The 23,576-nt window shown below is 49.6% G+C and overlaps 1 protein-coding gene across 2 annotated transcripts in view; it reads right to left on the bottom strand.

Annotated features, from left to right (window-relative positions):
• LOC142310361 (uncharacterized) overlaps window positions 1-23,576 on the bottom strand; it is a 216,143-nt gene that overhangs the window by 26,522 nt on the left and 166,045 nt on the right. For both annotated transcript variants that reach the window (XM_075347879.1, XM_075347881.1), the window contains exon 4: window positions 9,750-10,022. In XM_075347879.1, the coding sequence (XP_075203994.1) occupies window positions 9,750-10,022 (273 nt within the window). The remainder of the gene's footprint in view (window positions 1-9,749; window positions 10,023-23,576) is intronic.

The raw sequence follows: 23,576 nt of genomic DNA, 5'->3' as shown, positions 1-23,576 counted from the left end.
ATATTTTTAGTTATACAGATTCTTGTCATGTCACTGCATTGTTACTGTTTTGCTGCTGGTGGTGGAAAATTTTTCTTCCTCTATACTACAAATTACAACATGTTCTCACATTCCCTTATAGTTCAGTAAGTTATTAGGTTGATGCCCAAATGAAAAGTCACTGGTCCGAATTGAAGAGCAGCCATGAAGAAATTTCCCAAGAAAAGAGAAACCGCATCATCCAGCTGATCGATAGCAGTCTCTCGGCCAAGAGAAGCTGCATCATGTGAGTGCCATGGCAGTTGAAAGAATATGAAATGAAGTCTGTGCAGCGCCCCATGGGGCAGGTGGTTAACCTACTCGTTGCCGGGCCGTTGAGGGTCGGGTCAGGCGATGTCACGGGTGGCCTTGCCGGGTTCCGTTGCCCCGAGGCGTGCATCAAATGAAGGGAAAGCGGGGTGATTGGGGAAAGTTTGTCATGACGCCACCTGTGGAATGCGGCAAGGGAGTAGCCGCCTCTGTAGAATTCCTCACCGAGGTGAATGTTATGGCAGCCGGGATGGTGTTGCTCCCCACAGGGGTTAGTAGTCCCTTGGAAGCGCCGAAGCGTGGGGCGATGGTGTCGCTAAACAGAGTCAGCAACTGCGGTTCCAGGTTCTTTTACTTACTGCTTTAAAGCTGCACCCAGGTGCTGGTCTCTGCCATCGTGGGCTCTGGTCAATCCAAAGCAAGTAAGGGGCCACCACTGGTGTTTGAAGAGAGAAAGAGAGAGAGTGTGTCCTTTTCCCAGGATTTCCCCCTCAGCAGCAGCTAGGTACTCGGGTTGAGCTCCCGCTCCAAGCCCCGGGCTTAGTGAAGTCAAAGAGTTCCCAAAGTGTCTTGTCGGAATGTTGGTCCCGACTTCTCTGAGTGTATGAGTGTGTTGCACCTACCTCTACCCCAAGTGGACTCCGCCCCCCAGGTGGCTGGCTTCAGTGACTGGGGAAGTCCCAAGCATCGTGATGGCCACCCCTCTGCCTACTCTGAGCCATCCCACCCTGTGAGAAGGCTCCTAAGCTGTATGTAAAGTGTGAATGTGGAACACTGGTGATTAACCCTCACTTACCTAAGATGGGCACCGCACCTTAACTGAGGTGCAGTACCCTGTGTGACCAGAGCCTCAGGGGCGCTACATCCGTCCATCCATTCAAAAGCCAAGAAGTGGACGTCAAGGCAAAATGTCGGAGTCAACAAGTCGATTCATCACAAGGCCTATCAGTTCTGGTGCAATAAACATGGCAGTGGAGGCGGCTCATATGCTTCGTAATAGTGAGATCACAGACGTCCATGCAAGCACCGGGCGACATACATTACACAAGTCTCGAATGGTGACCCGAAAAAAAGTGAAGAAGCCTTGACTTCAATTTTGTTATAAGAAGTGTTTTAAATTTGCAAAAGACTACAAAACGTGGACAGTAGAAGATTGGAAACGAGTGCTTTGGAGCAATGAGATGAAAGTCAACAGACTAGGCTCTGATTGGAGCAAATGGGTCTGGAAGACCAAGGGAAAAAAGGAGCTAACAGATAGAGAAATTGAAGGAACTGTCAAGTTCAGTGGTGGAAGCCTGATGATATTGGGTTATTTCATAGCTACAGGCATTGGATACTTGAACAGGGTTGATGGTGGTCTCAATGCTGACCTATATGTGAGCTTCCTACAAGATGAGTTACTTCTTACACTTAAGTACTATGGGTATAAAAAGGTAAAAAGGGCGACATAGTGTTCCAGCAGAACAACGATCCAAAGAAATGGTTCAATAACAATGAGGTAGAGGTGCTGAATTCACCCTCACAGTCCACAGACTTCAACCCAAAGTTCAAAACATTGTTACCCTTTTGCTCATCATCAATGTTTATTCAGTGTACAGAGTACAGTTGCCAATATCAAAATCAGCTCGATATTTTCACTCTGCAGAAGAAACGTTCAACTGATAAACCTGAGCTCAATAATTGTTTAATGTGGAGAGCGCATCAGCCGCTGATAATAAAACTGCTTCATTGTGCATGGAAGTAGTGTAAATGTCACAGGAGGGCATACTCAATAAAGTTACCATCACGCACTGTGGGCCTGTTGAATTTTTTGCTGCCAACACATTGTTTTCTCATGATGTTCCAAAATTCTGGCAAAGATGTTGCAGTTTTACCTCGATCATGGCAAACAAATGCAACGTGGCTGCGTCAATCCAGGGATTAAATGACAAATGTTTACATGCTGCATTTTTTTTGCCAAATTTCTACTTTTTTTTGTAGCAACAAGAAACCCGCAGCTTGATCGTATCATGCGTGCACATGTGACGCCCTGGCCGGGCCAGGTAGTCACAGATAGGGCCCCGCACTACACCGTTCCCTAACAAGGTGACAGCAGCCAAACATATAAAACCCTAGTCACCACCCCTAGTGCTTGATGGACACATGGACACACCAGGGGGCGGAACCAGGCGGTTGGAAGACGCCCACCGAGGAGTCTCAGACAGCCTGGGGCAGGAAAGTTTAGTCTAGTTGTGGAGTTCAAGTCTAGAGGTCAAGAGGAGAGGTGTGTGGACGGGAGCTGTGTGCAGCTCCAGCAGAGGAAAGACCCAAACTGAACCGGTGCCAGGGTAGGAGCCCTGGTACTGCTGGCTAGGAGGCAGATGGCGGTCTCTGTCTGCAGGAGCCGGGAAGACGGCTCAGTGGAACCGAGGTGGACCGGGACAGGGTAGTGGCCCGCCGATACCGACCCGGGGAACCGACCCGGAAACCGGAGCACAAAGGGGGGTACTCAGACCCTGAAGCTAGGTCCAGAAGCTACTGGGTGCTAGCTAATTCACTGATTGCGGCCAGGACTAGAGGTCCTGTCCCACCCAAAGTCCCGACTGAAGGTAACAGCCCAACGAGGAGGATAAAAAGCCACCGCCACGGCTCAGAGATCCCACGGGCCAGTGTCTGCGGGCAAAGGGCTCCTCAGGCAACCACAAGCTGGGAGCAGACTCCTGAAGTTGCAAGCGCAGGTAGTCCACCATCACAAACAGGTGCAAGAGAAAAGCAGAGACCAACAACCGGGTGGGGGACCAGACTGCAGCCAGCTGCGGGGACCGACCACCATCACCTTGGTTTACCAGAGACTCATGTGTTTACTAATCGTGAGTACATCAGTGCCCTCCGGCCGCCCATGTCCCTGCACCGCCAAACACCCCCAATGGGTCCCGGGGCCACCATCCCTGCCCACGGAGGGGTTAACAACTTGCTGCGCAACCTCTCCCCCGGGTGCCCCGTAACTGCAGCGGTGGTGTCCACCTTCACCACATCCCATGGGTGGCGTCACGAACTTAACACGGCTCCGGCCGTACACATACGTCCCCAAACCGCAAACCCCTTTTTGATTGACGTGACCGCAGGACCCCCGGGTCCGGAGACCCTCGAGCCACCCACTAAAGGTCCATATCCGAGCGGCTCAGCTGCCGAGCACGGGGTGGTACACACACACAATGCATTCATGTTGCATTGTTTGGGCCATCATTTACGTAAAATCACAGAAGGAAAAAAAATATTGAAAGGCGAAGGCATATTGGGAACAAAGCTGAAGTATACAATGTGTAGCATGCACAATTCAAAAGGAGAAAAAAGTACTATAAAAAAAAAATGATAAACTATATAAATTTATATTGACATAATTAAAAATACAAAATAGCCACAAGGTGGCGCCACACTCAAACCATTAACAAATTAACTAGTATCAGTATAAAAAAGTATATCTACGGTATTATAACAATGACCGTATGCCTAATTTAAGAGAAATACTAGTACATAGAAATATACCAGCTCAACCAAAGGACCTTTTATTTAATAGAGCTCCAATCATAGGAGGTAAAACACCAGTACTTAAGCTGGCAAGAAGAAACACCAATTTTGTTCAGCACATGTGACCGCCAAATGCATACCGTATATGTATGGCAACTCCAGGAGTATCATGGCTGAATATGTGAGACCCATACCGATCAACAGTGCAGCTGTAAGCTGAGATCGGGTCAGGTGATTACAACATCACATGGGGACCATATTCTTTGCCCAAGAGTCAGGAAGAAACATCAATTGTGTTTGGCACATGTGACCGTCAATGCATACCGCGTATTCATAGCAAACCCAGGAGCATCACGACTGAAGACGCAAGACCTGGACCGATTAACAGTGCAGCTGTAAGCTGAGATTGGGTCAGGTGATCGCGATGTCACATGGGGACCATATTCTTTGCCCAAGAGTCAGGAAGAAACACCAATTGTGTTTGGCGCATGTAACTGCCGACACATACCGCATATTTATGGCAACCCCAGGAGCATCACGAATGAAGACGCAGACCCGGACTGATCAACAGCGCTACTGTGAGCTGAAATCGGGTCAGGTGATCGCGACGTCACATGGAGACCATATTCTTTGCCCAAGAGTCAGTTATAACGCATTAAAATAAAAGTTACTGATTCTGCCAAAAAAGGAGAAGAGTAGAAAGGATATGTTTTTCCAAATTCCTCAGTTGTGAAACCCCTGGGAAATATTGGATTAATCTTTGAGGGATATTGCACAGGTGGGATCATCAGGCTGCAAGCAAAAGAAGAAACACTGGTTGAGGCTGATATGGGTGGGAAGATGAACTCCATCTAGACCAAAGTTTCAAACCAAAGGCAATATTTTTCAATATTCTCATATAGGTTAAAAAAAAGAATAAAATTAGTAGATATTATATCTGCAGTTCAGATTAAGTTGTTTATTTGTTAACAGGCTTCATTAAGTAGCTAAGACTACTGAGGAGGTCAAAGCCCATATAGTGCAAAACAAGTCCACCATATGATCTAGGAGAGATGACTTAGCAAGCTCAAAGCATTAGATTGAGGCAGGACACTGTTTCACAAGTATGAGATCAAGTTCCTGATGGAAATGTCGCCTGGGATGCCAAGAACCCATCAGTAACATTCGTGTGTGCATGTGGCACTAAAGGGTGTTTTTAGGCTACTTTCACACATCCGGTTTGAGCAATGCGGCTCAATCCGGCTGTGAAACCTATGCAACGGATGCGGCGAAAACACCGCATCCTTTGCATAAGTTTTTACATGCGGCCGATCCGGTTTTTTCCGGTTGCAGCACGCTACTGAGCATGCGCAGTGGAAGAAACCGCATGCGGCGGCCGGATGCAGTTTTTTCCGCATCGCGCCGCATCCGGCGTCCATAGGCATGCATTGAAAATGCGCCGCAGCGGCCGGATGCGGCGCAATGCGGTTTTTTTTGCCGGACAAAAAAACGTTGCAAGACACGTTGCCTCCGGCCGCCGCTTTGATAAATTTTGCCGCATCCGTAAAAAACCGGATGCAACGCAAAGCCATCAGGTACAATCCGGTAACAATGCAAATCTATGGGGATAAAACGGATGCGGTACCGGATCCGTTTTACCCGTTTTTTTCCGGATTGTACCTGATGGGAAAAAACTGATGTGTGAAAGTAGCCTTAGCCTTGTTTAACCTACTAACTAATTTTAGAAAATGACATGGGGTTCCACCAATTTTTGATAACCAGTCAAGGTAAAGCAGATGTGGCGCCCTGGACAAGCCAGGGGCCACAGAGCACAACACCCACACACCCCACACTCCCGGTCAGGCACACCGAAATCAGACACAAAACCCTTGTTGCCTTCCTCCAGGGGCTGATGTTCACACCAGGGGGGGTGGGCCAGGTGGTTGGCCCCGCCCACCGAGGAGTTCACAGTCCTGGAGGCGGGAAAAGTAAACAGTTTAGCTTTGGAGGTGAAAGTGAGAGGAAGGAAAGTGGTAGTGGAGCAACTAACTGACAGCGTCCGGGTGTGTGGCCCGGGCGGTACAGCAAGGTTGGCAGACGGTGGTGACCGTCTGCAGGAATGGCCTATCGGAGTCTACCGTAAGGACCGTGGACGGGCGGTGGCCCGGCGGAACCGGACCGGTACGCAAAGAGAAGCCAGCACCATCTGGCAGGGGCTTACGGACCCCAGCAAGGCTAGGAGTCGCCGTGAATTTGCCGAATTTGTTAGTGAAGGGAACCTCCTGGGTTTCCCAGCAGCCAAGTCCCGACAGAAGGCAACAGTCCAACCAAGAGAGGGAGACACTGCCACCGCCAAGGCAACCGTTTCTCAGGGCCAGAGCTTGCGGCAAAAGGGGCTCCTCCAGCCCATATCCAAGCTGGGGAGCGGGTTACCGGTTGGAACCCATTGGAACCATCTACCGTACATAGGTGCAGGGAAAGGCAGTCACCATCAACCTGCCGGGAGAAACAACACCGCAGCCGTCTGTGGGACCCGTCCATCCAGCCGTGTGTTTTACCGAGAACTGTGTCCTCATCATTGGCTGAGTGAGTACCACCGTGCCGTACGGCACAGTGCTGCTCCCGCGACCCTGCACCTCACCAGGCCCCGGAACCCACCTGCCATCCATCCCTACCCCATCACCGGGCCCCAGGACAACCAACCCCCTACTCATGGAGGGGAGAACTAACAGCAAAGCTGCTCCCTGTCACCGCTCCCGGGATCCCCGTCCAGAGCAGCGGTGGTGTCACCAATATCACCACAACCGTGGGTGGCGTCACGGACAATAACCCAATCCCCACCATCCAATCAAACCCCCTTTCACTCACGGGCGAGGAGCGCCGCTCGAGTCCCCGGGATTCGGCCCACCGCTCGAGCCACCACAGAGCAGCGGCAGCAGCAGCCGGACCCGAGCAGTGGGAGAGCGCAGCGTCCCCTCCTCCGCCCGCGACAACTTGGCGTCACGAACAGGATCCTACCATTCTATCGACTGGTGGAAGTGCGCCTTGTGTGACCGCCGAAGGTGTCCGGCCGAAAAATTTGTGAAGCCGCCATCTTGGGCGCGAAGAATTCCCGCTCGAGCGTCTCCTCGAGTAGTGGAGGCGCGAAGGCCAAAACCCCGCCCCTGTAGAGGAGGAGCCAGAAAGAGACTAAGGGGGGACGCGGATGGAAGAATGGCGGCGTCCTCGAATTGGAGCGTGGGAGTACCCGCTACCGGAGCATCTAAGCTCTGGGGGAACCGAGGAGGAGTAGCCTTTGAAGACTGCGGCCTGGGTGAGCTCCCCGCCGGGACCGCTGCGTGGCTGGAACGGGAGCTGGGCCGGTTTTGCTTGAAGGTGAGGGCGCAGAGTCTGCAGCAGCTGCTGGATTGGAAGGCGGAGATGTGCAGGATGGTTGCCGTAGTGGGGGCCCGTGAGCAAGGGGCCGCTGCGGCTGTGCCGCGCCGCGACCAGTCCACCCAAACGCCAGAACCAGCCCTGATTGCATGGGAGCCGGGGGCCGGCACCGCAGCCAGAGGTCCAGAGAGAATGTCGCTGATGGAGGAGGGGGTTCCGACCACGCTGCCCCCGCCACCGTTCTTAACGACCGTCAGTGGTTCCGGACTGAATTGTCTGGGGAAAGAGAACCCGATGTATCGACCGGTCCCCGAGTGGGCCGACCCCCTGCGGTGGTAGCCGCTTCAAAGTCAGCGGAGCCCCACTGCAAGCTGTCCCCGTTGGGCCACCTGTGTTAAAAGTACCATTTGAAAATGAATGATAAGTGAATGATTACTGTGAAGTTCACCTGATTTGCTACTGATTTGCACCGGTCGTTGCCGGCAACTGGTCCCCGTTGGGACCCCCTTTACAATTATGCATAAGGAACTCCTTATGGACAAGCCTGAGAACTTGCAAGGCAACCACAAACTTGTGGCATGTAAATAATGTTGTTATGGCCTTCACCGTTACCGCCTCCGGAGAGGCAGATTGGAGGAAGGGCCCGCAGTGGAGCAGGCTGGGGCCCAGCCACCACCAGAACCGGTGGCGATCCTCTGGGGGTTTCAGGGGTTCCCCATGGACGTGGGTCCCCTGAAAAGGACAGAACCCGCTCGGGCAGCTTGTGCTGGACTGGGGTCAAGGGGTGCTGCCTGTTTGCTTAGGGGCAGCATCAGGGCCAGGTTGCTTGGGTGGGAGAGAGCGGAAGCCGTACCGTTACGTAACGTTTAAGTAAGAGTACCTCCCGATGTGGGAAGATGTTATGTTAATTGTAATCCCTGTTTTACCGTTTTTCTATTTTTCAGTTTGTGAAAATAAAACCGGTGATGGACGGGCAGCCCGCGGACGGTCTGCATTTAACTAAGGGGGAATATGGCGCCCTGGACAAGCCAGGGGCCACAGAGCAGAACACCCACACACCCCACACTCCCGGTCAGGCACACCGAAGTCAGACACAAAACCCTTGTTGCCTTCCTCCAGGGGCTGATGTTCACACCAGGGGGGTGGGCCAGGCGGTTGGTCCCGCCCACCGAGGAGTTCACAGTCCTGGAGGCGGGAAAAGTAAACAGTTTAGCTTTGGAGGTGAAAGTGAGAGGAAGGAAAGTGGTAGTGGAGCAACTAACTGACAGCGTCCGGGTGTGTGGCCCGGGCGGTACAGCAAGGTTGGCAGACGGTGGTGACCGTATGCAGGAGTAGCCTATCGGAGTCTACCATAAGGACCGTGGATGGGCGGTGGCCCGGCGGAACCGGACCGGTACGCAAAGAGAAGCCAGCACCATCTGGCAGGGGCTTACGGACCCCGGCAAGGCTAGGCGACGCCGTGAATTTGCCGAATTCGTTAGTGAAGGGAACCTCCTGGGTTTCCCAGCAGCCAAGTCCCGACAGAAGGCAACAGTCCAACCAAGAGAGGGAGACACCGCCACCGCCAAGGCAACCGTTTCTCAGGGCCAGAGCCTGCAGGCAAAAGGGGCTCCTCCAGCCCATATCCAAGCTGGGGAGCGGGTTACCAGTGGGAACCCATTGGAACCATCTATCGTACATAGGTGCAGGGAAAGGCAGTCACCATCAACCTGCCGGGAGAAACAACACCGCAGCCGTCTGTGGGACCTGTCCATCCAGCCGTGTGTTTTACCGAGAACTGTGTCCTCATCATTGGCTGAGTGAGTACCACCGTGCCGTGCGGCACAGCGCTGCCCCCGCGACCCTGCACCTCACCAGGCCCTGTAACCCGCCTGCCATCCATCCCTACCCCATCACCGGGCCCCGGGACAACTAACCCCCTACCCACGGAGGGGAGAACTAACAACAAGGCTGCTCCCTGTCACCGCTCCCGGGATCCCCGTCTAGAGCAGCGGTGGTGTCACCAATATCACCACAACCGTGGGTGGCGTCACGGACAATATCCAATCCCCTCAATCAAATCCCCTTTTCACTCACGGGCGAGGAACGCCGCTCGAGTCCCCGGGATCCGGCCCACCGCTTGAGCCACCACCGAGCAGCAGCAGCAGCCGGACCCGAGCATTGGGAGAGCGCAGCGTCCCCTCCTCCGCCCGCGACACAGACAGCTGGGAGCTGGTATTATCAGGCTGGGAAGGTCTATGGTTATGTGGCCCTTCCCAGCCTAAAAATACCAGCCTGCAGCTGCCCCACAATCACATTAGTTGCGCCAGTTCTGGCACTTTTTCTCCACTTCTACTGATTACCATGGTGTGGTGGCAATCAGAGTAATATCATTGGGGGTTGATGTCAGCTGTGAATTGTGAGCTGGCATCAAGGCCCAGTGTTAGTAATAGGGAAGTTTTACCCAGTAGGCAAAATATGGTAGGACAAATATCCTTAAAAATTTGCCCTAAATTATGTTCTGTACATTGTGATCTCATTCTTAAAAAATCATAAGTAGTTTCCCATCCCTCCTGAAGAAAATGAAATTTCTTGGTTCTTATTCCTTCTACATGTCTCACCTTCAGTTACTGAAAGTTGAGTGCTTTTCGCTGTGAAATCTTCGATGCCTCCAGTAGCGTTCCCCCGGCAGGTGTATGAATCGATGTCATCGCCGTTGACGCGTTTCAATGTTAAATTAATTTCCTTTATAGTGCCAGATAAGTCAATGCGATTTTCGTATCTCCGATTGACCCAGATGGATGCAAATATGTAATTTCCACAGTCGAAAACATTTTTTAAGCTGTTTCTAGGAGGAGGAGAACAGTGATCACCATGTTCATGGCTGAATGGTTCTGTGGATTTAATGCAATTGATAATCACATAAAGATTGCACATTTTTTTGACAATTTTTATTACAAAAAATATTTATCAGGTGAAAAATGTCCACTTTTACTTTTTCTGATGTAGTTCAGAAAATAAGTTACACTATCTGTTTGTGGTATCCCGGTTCCCGTCCTAAGGTTGTTGGTTGTCAAGTGGCAGTAGATCTGTTAATTAGAAAATGTATAATGCAATAAAGGGGTTATCCAGAACTTTTGTTTTTATTTTGCTTATGGGGCTATCTACCTACCTGATCTGCCTTGCGATGATCTCTCCCGGCTGAGGCAGCCATTCTACTACTTCCATTGACCTCAACTCAACAGAGCAGCTCTTTCTCTTCAGCTCTGCTCTGTTGACCGGGATCACGACCAACGCCATACTGCTTGAAAACCAGCTCCCAACTGCCATAGGTGGGGAGCCAGCATAGTATCAACAGTTGACAGAGCAGAGCGAAAGAAAAGGAGCTGCTCTATCGACGTAATGTCAGAAGAAGTGGTAGAATTGCAGTCTGTGACCACTCTGGCAGAACAAGCATGTAGTTCTCCCCAAAGAAACCCCCCCAAAAAGAGCTAGATAACCCCTTTAAGGGCTAGCACACACGGCAAGTAATACGGAGCAAGTGGAATGCGATAAAAAAAATTGCATTTCACTCACTCGGACCAATATTACTCTATGGGGCAGCTCCCATGAGTGATTTTTTTCACAGCCCTAATCGGACTGAGAAAACAATCGCAGCATGCTGCGGGTGGAATGCGATCCTGTTTCACTCGCACCCATTACAGTCTATGGGAGCGAGAGAAACATTGCATTGCACTTGCATTATAGTGGAGTGCAATGCGATTCTCGCATCAGCCGGCAATGGAGGGGATAGGGAGATAAATCCCTCCCTCTCCTCCGCAGCGCCAGCCCTCCCCTCTGCAGTGCCGGCCCTCCTCTCTGCAGCATCGGCCCTCCCCTCCGCAGCTGCGGTCTGATCTCAGGACCATGGACATGTATAGTATATATACAGTACAGACTACAGAATATAGGTGGGAAAGATAATTGTTCAACTTGTAGTTTGACCAGATGTAAGATCAGTTTTCTCCTTCCCCCCACATGCTCCTACAATACTCTAACAAAGAAACATGTAGTGGCTGTAGAAGCCATCTTTTTACATCTATAGACTTGTGGTAAAGCTGACAAACTGCAACCACTGAATAGCACATGATGTATTAGAAAAGAAGGTTTGTAGCAGTAAATGATTGAATATTAAATGATTAAGTAATTATACTGAAACTGTACTAAAGATAAGTAGACATATTCCTTATTCAGACAAATCCAATATGCAGGTTAGGTTAAAAACTGAGGAATTTGCAAATGTGAAATGAAGTAGATGACTAAGAAGTGACTGCACATATTAATAAAGTAATATTTGGGAGTTGGAACAGTCATAGGCCTCTTCCACATGCCCGTGAAAATCACGCACATTTTTCACGGACGTGTCAAAGGTGCGTTTTGCCCTCCGTGAGCCGTGTTTATGGCACATGTGTGTTCTCTGTGTGTTCTCTGTGATAAGAAACGGAGAACGGGAACTTTCTGCTCACCTGTCCCTGGCGTCGCTGTCCGTGGTGCTGATCTTCGGTCTCCAGTCCTGCCGACTTCCCACTGCTGCTGCTTCCAGCCGCAGTAAAGTGAATATGCAATGAGCGTAATAAGCAGGAGTCGGAAGCAAGTGACAGCAGCGGCAGAGACAGGAGGGCAGGAGAAGGTGAGTAAAGATTTGTTATTTTTTTCACAGACACGTGTGTTTTCTCCGGTGCGTGTCACACGGAACACCTCCGTGTGGTCCGTTTGCGGGCCGTGTGACACCCGTGGAGCACACGGGCACATGTATGCTCCACACGGACACACAGTCCATAGTAAAACACGAACGTTTGCGCAGACCCATTGATTTTAATGGGTCTACGTGTGCCCGTGTCTCCGGTACGTGAGGAAACGGACCAAACACGTACCGGAGACACGGACGTGTGAAAGAGGCCATAAAGATTATCTAATTTGTAGGTAATTAGATAAAATGAGTATTTGCAGATGTGAGACTCAGGGATCAATATGTTAAAGTCCATTGTAAAATTGGATTTGACAGAACAGAGAGAGTAATAATAATAATAATAATAATAATAATAAAAAAAACAAAAACCCTTAAATATCATACCTTAGAGGAAGATGTGATGATAAAAAAAATATATAGATTTTTTCCATTTGTGGATAAAGTGAATGGATCTGAGAGATGCATGTTATAAAACAGCCTTTGAAATTGTACCTTGAAAATTTTTTTTTATTTGGCTAAAGGGGGAGCAGCAGGATTCAAACTTGGATAACAAAAGCCAATAACGGTTTTTTTACCTCATACAGAGAGAATAAAAATAAAAAAATGTGTTTTAAATAGTTTTCACTGCATTTAACATTTCATTGTAAATTATTTGTCCCTCACTTTAGGATATTGGAAAAAGTAATTAACGATAATTTCTTTCTTTTATTGATCTTATTCTAATGAATAAATTAATTTTGAACAAGTTTAAATTTCTTAATAGAAATACTGGAGCAGGGAAGTCTGTTTTATTCAAATAGTTTTCTATGGAAAATCATCACAGCATTTTATGGTGATTTACTTGAAAAATTCATTTTTATTTCATACATCTGTTCCCAGTTGGCCAGTATTTATTTGTTCTAGTTTTTTCTCCCTTCATGGACATAAAGAAGTTATAGTATGCATGGACAGTATTATCACAAAGATGTCCACAATTCGCTCATAATGTCCTCAATTTTGCAAATATGGACACCTCTTGTTGTGCTGCATTAGTTATAATAATAATAATAATAATAATCTTTATTAATAATTTAGTTTAAAGTAAGTGGATAATTTATGCCTTTTTGTCTTTATAAGATCTAATATCTTGAACCGTGGTCAAAACCCTCTCACACAAGAAAAAGCATTTATCCTACGGTACCGTGCACTTTTTGGTGTAAGCCAAGAGCAGGAACCAATGGAGCACAATAGTGTTGGCTCCGACTCCAAGGAACCAGGCAAAATGGCAGCATCAAGGGACCTGGGCCAGCACGGTGACTCTGTAGTGAAAATGTGCAACAATGGGATCATGGGTTCAAATTCACCACAGACAACAAATGTTTTTACATGTTCTCCCTGTGTTTCTGTGGGTTTCCACCCACACTTCCACGATTCCTGATAAGGAGATAGTAAGACTAAGAAAAACACCTGTTCTTGGCACGAAGCTATCATGGAAATGAGCCAACTTCAGCCAAAGTTGCCTCCAGGGATTTCCCAAGCTCCTCTGCTCTACTTATGTCACTTTCCCATTATGCATAGCATTAAGGCAAAATTTGTTATTGTAACCCTTTCAATATTCCTTGCACCTTTAAGTGTCTGCAACGCTCAACACATTCGGTCACAGAACATGTGCTGATTAAATTTATATCCTAAAGTACAAGTATTAAAACAACCACTAGATGGCAACCATTGGCTTGGCAGTAGAGAATTATAAATGTACTAGAAGGTGGCCCGATTCTAACGTATCGGGTAGTCTAGAATGTGTATGTAGGTTAGTAGATTGAATAATAAGGTAATGAATGGACTGCATGGGTTAGGTTTAATTTAGTATTCTTATAATTGTTTATTGGTTTTAACATGACAAACAACAGAAGGAACAGTTTTAATAGATGAGTCTAATGTTTAATGATGTCCATGGCTTGTAATAAAAGAAGGCCATGAACAGTGTAAAGTTAAGTAAAAATATTTTTGTACACCACATTTTGTGTGTGTGTGTGTTCAGTGTATACATGTGGATAGCGGAGTGCGGGGGGCGGAGCCGAGCGGGGTAATCTGTGCGGGGGGGTGGAGCTGAGCGGGGCCATGGCGTTGAGGACGTGAGTGCTGGAGACTGCATGGCTGGGGACAGGTGACTATTCATGTGTGTGTGTCTGTTCAGTGTATACATGCGGATGGCGGAGTGTGGGATTGCGGAGCCGAGCGGGGCCATGGCGCTGAGGACCTCAGTGCTGGGGACTGTATGATGTGTGTGTATGTGTTCTGTGTAAACATGCGGAGGGCGGGAGGGTGGAGCCGAGTGGGGTAATGTGTGCGAGGGGCGGAGGCGAGCGGTGGGTATGTGTCGGCTTGGTTACCGGTGTGGGCTCCCGGGGGTGCAGCATTTACCAGGGAGTCAGGGCTCCGTGTGGGTGCGGGGAAAAGTGTCGGGCGTCGTCCTGTTGGCCCGTAGTTCAGGCTGTTCAGTTAGCTGAGCCGTTGGTTGCAGGCTCTTTAGCGCGCACGGTGTGGCGACGATTAATGTAATGACGTCATTTTGGAGCAAGACAGACAGACAGAATAAGGCAATTATATATATAGATATGTACCGCCTCTGTGTCAGCAGCCGAGCCGCTCGGATCCGGAAACGCGGTGGCTCGAGGGGTCTCCGGACCCGGGGGTCGTGTGGACACTCGAATTTAAAAGGGGGGATATGTACAGGGGGGTTAGAAGTTTGTGACCCCACCCACGGTGCGTGGTAAGATGAAGTACCACCGCTGCTGTTGGGATCGCCCGGTGGCAGTGGTATGGCAGCAAGGTGTTTAACCCCTCCGTGGGTAGGGGGTTTTGTCTCGGGACCCGGTGATGGTAGTGAAGGGGATGCCGTTGGGGAGGAAAGGGTTTCTGCATACTCAGTCCAAGAATACTGACACTGACAACTTGTAAACCAGAATTCTGAGCACCGCTGCAGCAGGGAGGGAACTTGCTTGGATCCGTGCCCCTTGGTGTTGCTTGGTGGCCTGTGACCTTTCCCGTGGCACTTTCTTCACTAGTTGGACCCTGTAGTGTAGAACTAGTCGGGTCCCACTCACCCGTATGGCTAACGGAATGAGCTTGCTCTCGGGGTTCACGCTTGGGATTTTCTGGAGTATATAGTGGGAAAGTCCTATCCCCCTCGTTGCGCTAGTACCCCCGATTTTGGAGCGGGTGGAGGATGAATCTTGAAGACTTCACCCTTGTCGGGTAAATTACCAGGATGCGTGAAGCTTCTTCCCGGCCTAGGGTCCATGTACCCCGTCGTGCCCTGTCCCCTGCCCGGAGATGGCTCAAGGCTGCCAGCTGCCCTCCTCAGCAGATTTGTGCCCCTTGACACGATCCCCTGTGACCGGGGTTCCAGCTCCTACCAGGCCCAGACCAACGTTTGCCAGCTAGTAGTCTCAAGGAGCCCTGCTCCCAAACCTGTGACCTCTCACTTCGACAGTCACCGCACCTCTCTCCTCTTCACTGCTCCTAACACTTCTGACTCTCCCCTACCAACTCCCCAAGTGGGCTGTGATATTCCCTTCAGGCCCCCCAATGGTGTGTCTGGTGGGTGTGGTGCAGAGTGTTCCTAGAGTTTTGACTGGCTCTGTTCTTAGCAACACCGAAGGACAGGGATCCGTAACCAAGGAGGATGCGGATACCGTGCAGAATGGCAGAATGCACAATACCCTGTGACGACCTTATAGGCCAGGGCATCACAGATACCTGAATTGGTGTTTCAGAATTCTAACTGTGCAATCTATATACATACTATTATTGCACAGCAATAAACTTTTCTAAGATGCCAGGCATATGGGTTAACATACATAAACTTCCTGTGGGATAAAAATCCATAAGATTAAACATACATTGGGTAAATACGTTAGGATATAATGTGCAAAGGTTATAATGCTGACCAGTACATACCGTCCGTTGAGTTCTGTGTCAACCTGCATCCCCTTGCATATTATATCCTAAGGTGGGCTTTGCACGTTGCGACATCGCAAGCCGATGCTGCGATGTCGTACGCGATAGTCCCCGCCCCCGTCGCAGCTGCGATATCCTTGTGATAGCTGCTGTAGTGAACATTAGCGCTACGGTAGCTTCACATGGACTCGCCTGTCCTGGGACGTCGCTCTGGCCGGTGACCCGACTCCTTATTAAGGGGGCGGGTCGTGCGGTGTCAAAGCGACGTCACACGGCAGGCGGCCAATAGGAGCGGAGGGGCGGAGATGAGCGGGATGTAAACATCCCGCCCACCTCCTTCCTTCCGCATATCCTACGGAAGCCGCGGTGACGCCGGTAGGAGATGTTCCTCGCTCCTGCGACTTCACACACAGTGATGTGTGCTGCCGCAGTAGCGAGGAACAACATCGGACCGTCGCTGTCAGCGTAAATTATGGATTACGCCGACGCTGCACCGATGATACGATTACGTCGCTTTTGCGCTCGTTAATCGTATCATCGAACCTTTACACACTACGATGTCGCATGCGATGCCGGAAGTACGTCACTTTCAATTTGACCCCACCGACATCGCACCTGCGATGTCGTAGTGTGCAAAGCCCGCCTAACTTATTTGCCCACTGTAGGCTTAATATTATGGTTGGATATTGCCTGCAATGTTTGATCTACCTTCAGGAGATTATGATTGTCGTACAAGGTCAGTTAGTTCAGCTTTCTGCTGTGATTAACAACTCACTGTCTATAGACAGCTTTCTCAGCTCTGCTGCGTTGCTAAATCTAAAAATTCTTATTTTATCAGAACGGCTGCACCCAGTAAACTAAGTGATTCATTATTGGATTCAGGGTTTCTTTGCCTGCATCATGCTGCTCTAAGGCGGGCTTTACTCACCGGTGACCGCTAATCCCCTGAGTGACTGAAGTGAGCAGCGCGATTTGCGCTGCCGTCACTCAGGGCTACCCGCGGCCAGCTGGAGTCCTCCCCCCGAGACCGCAACTCACCTGTGACTTCATCGCTGTCACTCTGGCGACTTGCTGTCACAGTTGGAGGATCCAGCGGTGGCCGCGAGTAACCTGAGTGACATCATCGCTGATCACGCTACTCACCTCAGTTGCTGCGTGGAGCTGACAGGAGCGGCGGTTCTTCTGCAGCTCCTGTGACCTTCATGTAGCAGAGCTGGAAGTGACGCGGGACCTCTGTGGATTACGCCGGACATGGATGGGTTTTTGGGCTTAATAAAGTGGTGAATGAGGGTATTAGTGTTTTTTATTGCAAATAAAGGATTTTTCGTTGTGTGTGTGTGAAGCCCCACAGGTGTTGTGTCGGTGCATTACCTTCAGGGACTCCACGTGGAGGAACAGTCTGGTCACAGGTAGGGAACCTTCTCTTTAGGATTTTCGTGACGCCACTCTCTGTATTGCGGTCAGGGTGACCGCCACTGCAGATTAAGGGGTGCCTGGGGCTGATGGTGGGTACAATCAGTTGTAGTGGCCTCCCGAGTGTGAGGCAAGCCCTAGGGCCCTGTGTAAGTATGTGGAACCACAAGGCGCAGAATGACTCAAACACAGTCCAGACAGTCTTTCAGGGTTTTTACTAACAGTTCATGGCAGGGTGAGTAACCCGGGGGTAGCTGGGATGAACTAGGCTTCAACCAGGTATCCTTCCGGCTGGCTGATGAGGGTGACTACCAACTCACCTTCCTAGCCCTGTGTGTTTTTGTGGTGACCCCCGACTTCAAGTCCCTACGGGGGGTCACCCAGGGAAGTTGCTGCTGTCTGTTCTCCCCTCGTTTCGGCCCGTTTGCTTGTAGCCTGGACCAGGTCACTCCGGCTGCTTGCCTCCTGTGAACTATGGGCCCTCTCTTTGCTACGTGGCTGCGGACTCTGTGGTGGTATGGTGTGGGTCTGAAGTGCCCCCACCAACAGGTTTGGCAGGAGAAAATTTGATAAATCTCTGCACTGGGACCTGTTTACCCTTGTGGGCCTGGTACCTTCCCTGGCAGTCCCCTTACTCTGCCACTCCTTTGCTCTCTCTAGCCTTGGGTGGATTTCGGGTGGCACTACCAGGTGACCGATCTCCCCCGTTGGTAGTCACTGCGTGTACGTTGTACTGACTAGTGGCAGCCTCAGGTCTCCTCTTTGCGTCTGCTCTCCCTGAGCTCCACTTCAGACTCAGCTCACTCCTTCCTACTCTGTCTGCCTACGCAACCTAGCAACCAGGTTCTCTACCACACCCCTTGAGTGGATATGGAGGCTATGCCCCCCTCCTGGATTCCCAGGGGTCCCTCAAAGGTATATGTGTGAGTCCTGATTACTATGCGCCTGTGTAGTCACACCTCGGTCAGCCTTCTGGATTACCTGTATTGTACTGCCCCCAGCATGGGTGCAGTACTCAGTGGTGCCTGACCAGGTCAGGGGCGCCACATGTGTTTATTACCTTTAAATTACAGGTTAATCATTGAGGGTGTCTCATAGACACCTGCAATGATTAATCTAGGACTTAGTGGCAGCTATGGGTTGCTGCCATTAACTCCTTATTGCCCCGATTGCCAACGCACCAGGGCAAATTGGGAAGAGCCGGGTAGAGTTCCAGAACTATCGCATCTAATGAATGCGGCAATTCTGGGCGGCTGCTGGCTGATATTTTTAGGCTGCGGGGCTCCCCATAACGTGGAACTCCCCATCCTGAGAATACCAGCCTTCAGCCGTATGGCTTTACCCTGGCTGGTATCAAAATTGGGGGGGACCGCACGTCGTTTTTTTTAAAATTAATTAATTATTTATTTTACTGCACAGTATATACCCGCCCACCAGCGGCTGTGATTGGTTGCAGTGAGACAGCTGTCAATCAGCGTGTGGGCGTGTCTAACTGCAACCAATCATAGACGCCTGTGGGCGGGGGAAGCAGGGAATAGTAGATTGATTAATGAGCGGCCGGCATTTTCAAATTAATTGAAGCCGCGTATCTTTGGAACAGCTGTTCTTCGCCGCGCTGATGATCGGGGATCGGTGAGTATGCGACAGGGGAAGATACAGACCGAGCGCCAAAGGGATGATGACTGAGAACAGCAGAAAAAAAAGTAAGTAGACTGACATTTAACAAAAAAAAACAACCCGACATCGTTCGTTTAAAAACGCACACGGACGGTACGTGCTGAACACGGACATGCTACGTGTGCCGTCCGTGCAGGCACGGACCCATTGACTTTAGCGGGTCCGTGCCTGCGTGCTGACCGCCAAAAACGGACATGTCGGCTGTGTGGGAAAACGCACACACGTACTAACCACACGGACACGCGTTCCGTGTGATTTTACGTGTGTGTGCCATCTACCATAGGGTAACATTGGTAAACGTGTCTTCGTGTCTCCGGTACGTGCAAAAACGTACCAAACACGTACCGGAGGCACGGATGTGTGTTGCAGGCCTTAATCTGATATGTGGTCAGTGGAGAATTGGTATCTGATCAGTGCTTACCAGCCAGTCTGGTGTCTTGCAGGTTGTGTGATTGAACTAATACTGGAAGCATGGTCAGTGTAGGATGGATGTAGGATATTTATGGGCCACAATGTGTACTGCTCTGAGGACCAGCTCCTAGCAGCAGGAGATCAGCAGCTACACATGATCAGATAAAAAAGGGGCAGCAGGGCACAGGCAGCATCAATAATTATAATTATTGAAAGGTAATGATTAGTGATACACCACTAAAGTGCTCAAGTGCTTGTTACTCGACCCAAGCAGGTCTGATGCTCGGATGAGCTCGATTTGAGTAATAAGTATAATGGAAGTCTACGGTAACTTGAACATTTTTCCACTAGAGGGTGGGGGAGACCTGAAAAATACATGGAGAAGATGCCAAGATACATCTCTGACTCCCAGGTTGCTGCCGGGAAGTAAAAAAATTAAATAATTAAAAAAAAAAAGGGTGGAGTGGGGTTCCCCCCATTTTTCATAATCAGCCAAGGTAAAGCAGACCAGTCTGATTTACCTTAGTTGGTTATCAAAAATAGAGGTTACTACAGGCCATGTTTTTAAATTATTTATTTATCAATATAATAAATAATTACAAAAAATGGCATGGGCTCCCCCCATTTTTGATTGATTACTACCCAAGTTAAAGCAGAAAGCTGCAGGCTGGTATTATCAGGCTGGGAATGTTCATGGTTATTTGGCCCTTTCAAGCCTAAAAATAGCAGCCCGCTGCCTCCCCTGAAGTGCCGCATCCATTACATTTGGCGCCTCTGGCACTTTGCCCGCCTCTTTCCAAATACCCTGGTGTGGTGGCAATTGGGGTAATATTTTTTGGGTTGATGTCAGCTAAGAATTGTCACCTGGCGTCAAGCCCAGGGGTTAGTATGGATTAGCATCTATCAGACACCCCCAATACTAACCCAGTAAATGTTAAGTAAAACCACACACAAAGGAAAAAAAATGTTTATTTGAATAAAAACTCCCCATACTATCCTTCCTTCACCAAGTTATTTTTTAAAAAACAAAAAACCCATGAAGATCCAACATAATCCATTGTGTAGTGGTTCCATGGTGTCCTCCGAATCCGTACTCTAACCTATGGAATCTCGTTAGAGTATGGATTCGGGGATGTCGTGGGACCACTACACCTATGATTACGTCAGATTTTCATGTTTTTTTTAAATAAATTGGTGAACGAAGGATAGGGGGAGTCTTTATTCAAATAAACAATTTTTATCTTTAACGTTACATTTACTGGGTTAGTAATGAGGGTGTTTGATAGACGACTATTCATTACTAACTACTGGGCTTTATGTCAGTTGAAAATTCACAGCTGACACCAACCTAAAAAATATAACCCTAAATGCAACCACAGAAGGGCAATCGGAAAGACCCGGGGCAAAGCGCCAGAATTGTCACAAGTAATGGATGTGCCAAATCTGGGGTGGTTGTGGGGTGCTATTTTTAGGCTGAAAAAAGCCTAACATCCATGGACCTTCCCAGTCAGATAATACTAGGCCCCAGCTGTCTGCTTTACCTTGGCTAGTTATCAAACATAGGGGGACCACAAGCCATTTTTTCTGAATTAAACCAGCCTTAAAACACCTTTTAGTGACACATAAAAGGCACTAAATGGTGCAAGTGTAAAACCCTGCCTATATGCCTGCTCTTATCTAAGCTCTCCCTCCTACATCAACTCCCTGTACTGCAGTGTGTCGAGCATCGGGTCTCATATAAGACCCGATGGAGAGATGCGGCCTACCAATCACAGTAATGCCAGTACCAAAATGTTTGCGTCATTACCACTGATTGGCAGGCAATCCTTGCATGTTTAGTGGTTGAAAAAACAGCAGATAACATGTGGGGGCGTGGATTCGAGCATACCACTTGAGCACCCCTGATACTTGGCCTAGTAAAGAGCGTACCTGAGCACCCCGGCGCTCAATCGAGTAATAAGCAGTGGCGGTCACCACCACAAATGATCTTTTCTCGGTTTTACAGTAGAGATGATTATTATTGTATCCAATAGGTGGCAGCATCACTGTGTTATATCACAGGCTGGGGTCAGTAGTGTGATCAGTCAGTCTGTGTTGAGAGGAGAGAGGAGGTCTGGAAGCCAGAAGCAGTCCTCCATCCCTGCTTGCATCCCGTTATTCATGTTCTAATCTACAGTACTAAGCTCACTACACAGGTCAATTGTTTTTTTTAGTGACTTAACAGGGAGATCACGGAGCTCATGAAGATGGAGCCTCTCTGTCATCTGTACCAGTACAGTAGCTCTTTCAGGAAAATTATTTTAACAGTTTGCACCCTCGTCCCACTCAAAGCCCCTGCCACCCAATGTCTCCCTTCTCTCCACCAAGACTCCATGCCATTCAGCCAAGGCTCGGACGAGAGGTAGGCAGGGTAGGCACTCACCTACAGCGTTACTTCCTCATATTGTATTGTACAGCCCCATACTCCTCCATGTATAGTGCACCCTTATAATCCATGTATAAGGTGTCCTTCATGTTGTATTATGCAGCCCCATAGACCTCCATGTATAATGAACCCCTATAGTCCATGTATAAGGTGTCCTTCATGTTGTATTATGCAGCCCAATAGACCTCCATGTATAATGCATATAATGCACGCCTATAGTCCATGAATAAGTTGTCCGTGTTGTATTATGCAGCCCCATAGACCTCCATGTATAATGCACACCTATAGGCCTTCGTGTACGCACTGATTAAAAAAAAAACAACAAAAAACAGTACTCACCTCTTGTCATTCTGCAACTACTCAGCTCAGAGCGTGCTCCCATCCTGCACTCTGCAGGTCTCAGCACAGTAGTCACACAGTTGATGTCAAGCGCAGGCACGGGGGGTGAATGAGAAAGAATGGAGCGGAGTGCTGCGCTCGATGCTTCATCATTGCTCTGTGAGATGACTGGCGAGGGGGGCCCGATGCCGCCGCTGGCACCTGGCCCCCCTGACTCATGGGCCCTATAGGTGCTGCGTGGTCTGCCATAGAAGAGTGCAGCTCCTCTTCTCTGAAGGGTGGGCACCGGGCCCCTAACCCTGCCGGGCCTGGTTGCAATGACGACCTCTGTGACCACGGTCGTTATGTGACGCCCTGGCCTATCAGGTCGTCACAGTGTGCCGTGCAATCTGCCCTTCTGCATGGTACCCACTCCTCCTTGGTTATGAGTCTGTGACGCCCTGGCCAGCTAGGTAGTCACAGATAGGGCCCCGCACAACACCAGTCCCCTAACAAGGTGACAGCTGCCAAAAATTTAAAACCCTAGTCACCCCCCTCAGTGCTTGACGGACACACCAGGGGGCGGAGCCAGGCGGTTGGCCACGCTCACCGAGGAGTTCAGAGAGCCTGAGGCGGGAAAAGTAGTCAGTTTTTCTAGTGGGAGTTTGGAGTGAGAGTGTTACGGGGGGCTGTCTGATAACCTAAAGGAGTATCAGACAGTCAGGGTCCACCGTGCAAAGACTCTGCTGCAGACTATGGAAGAGTGCAATACCTCTGTTAACTCACAGAAGGATATAATAAGTAAGTAAAGCAATTCCTCCCTTACTTGGAGGGTGTGTGGAATGATCTCTGTTAATAATCACAGAGACAAAGGCAATGTGTGCGAAATGGCACCTACCTAGGTCCGCTCTTCTAGTGGTGCAAAAGAGACGAACAGCAGCGTAAGCCGCACAAAGCTCCTACCTGCGTTCGCTCCACTAGTGTGCGAGGACACGAACCACTAGATATGGCACCTGCCTAGGTCCGCTCTTCTAATGGTGCAAAAGAGACGAACAGCAGCGTAAGCCGCACAAAGCTCCTACCTCTGTTCGCTCCCCTAGTGTGCGAGGATACGAACAACTGCCAGACGCAGTATAAGGAACGTTACCCTAGCGGCAACGTCCACCTACGAGTCGAACCACAAGGCCCAGCCAGACCATGTGCCTCAGGCACCTGCCTATGTCCGCTCCCCTAAGAGGTAAGGATACGGACAGCAGCCGAAGCTGTAAGGTATAAGAACGCTACCCTGCCGGTAGCGCTCACCTAGCATAGACAGAGGAATGCCTAGAGGAACGCGCACAGAGCGTCTACTCTTATGCATGAACCAAGAGGACTGAGCGCCATGCGGCGTGTGTCAGGGTCTTATATAGACTCTGTGCCTCATCCAAGATGGAGGACACCAGAGCCAATCCGCTGCCAGAACGACAGGAGTGACGTCATGCTGGCCTATCACCGAGCAAGGCATCACAAGCACATGACCAGCGACCAATCGGC

Source organism: Anomaloglossus baeobatrachus, chromosome 5 (assembly GCF_048569485.1).
Source record: "Anomaloglossus baeobatrachus isolate aAnoBae1 chromosome 5, aAnoBae1.hap1, whole genome shotgun sequence".
In the NCBI taxonomy this organism is placed as follows: domain Eukaryota; kingdom Metazoa; phylum Chordata; class Amphibia; order Anura; family Aromobatidae; genus Anomaloglossus; species Anomaloglossus baeobatrachus.
This window is presented reverse-complemented; position numbering and strand designations above follow the sequence as displayed.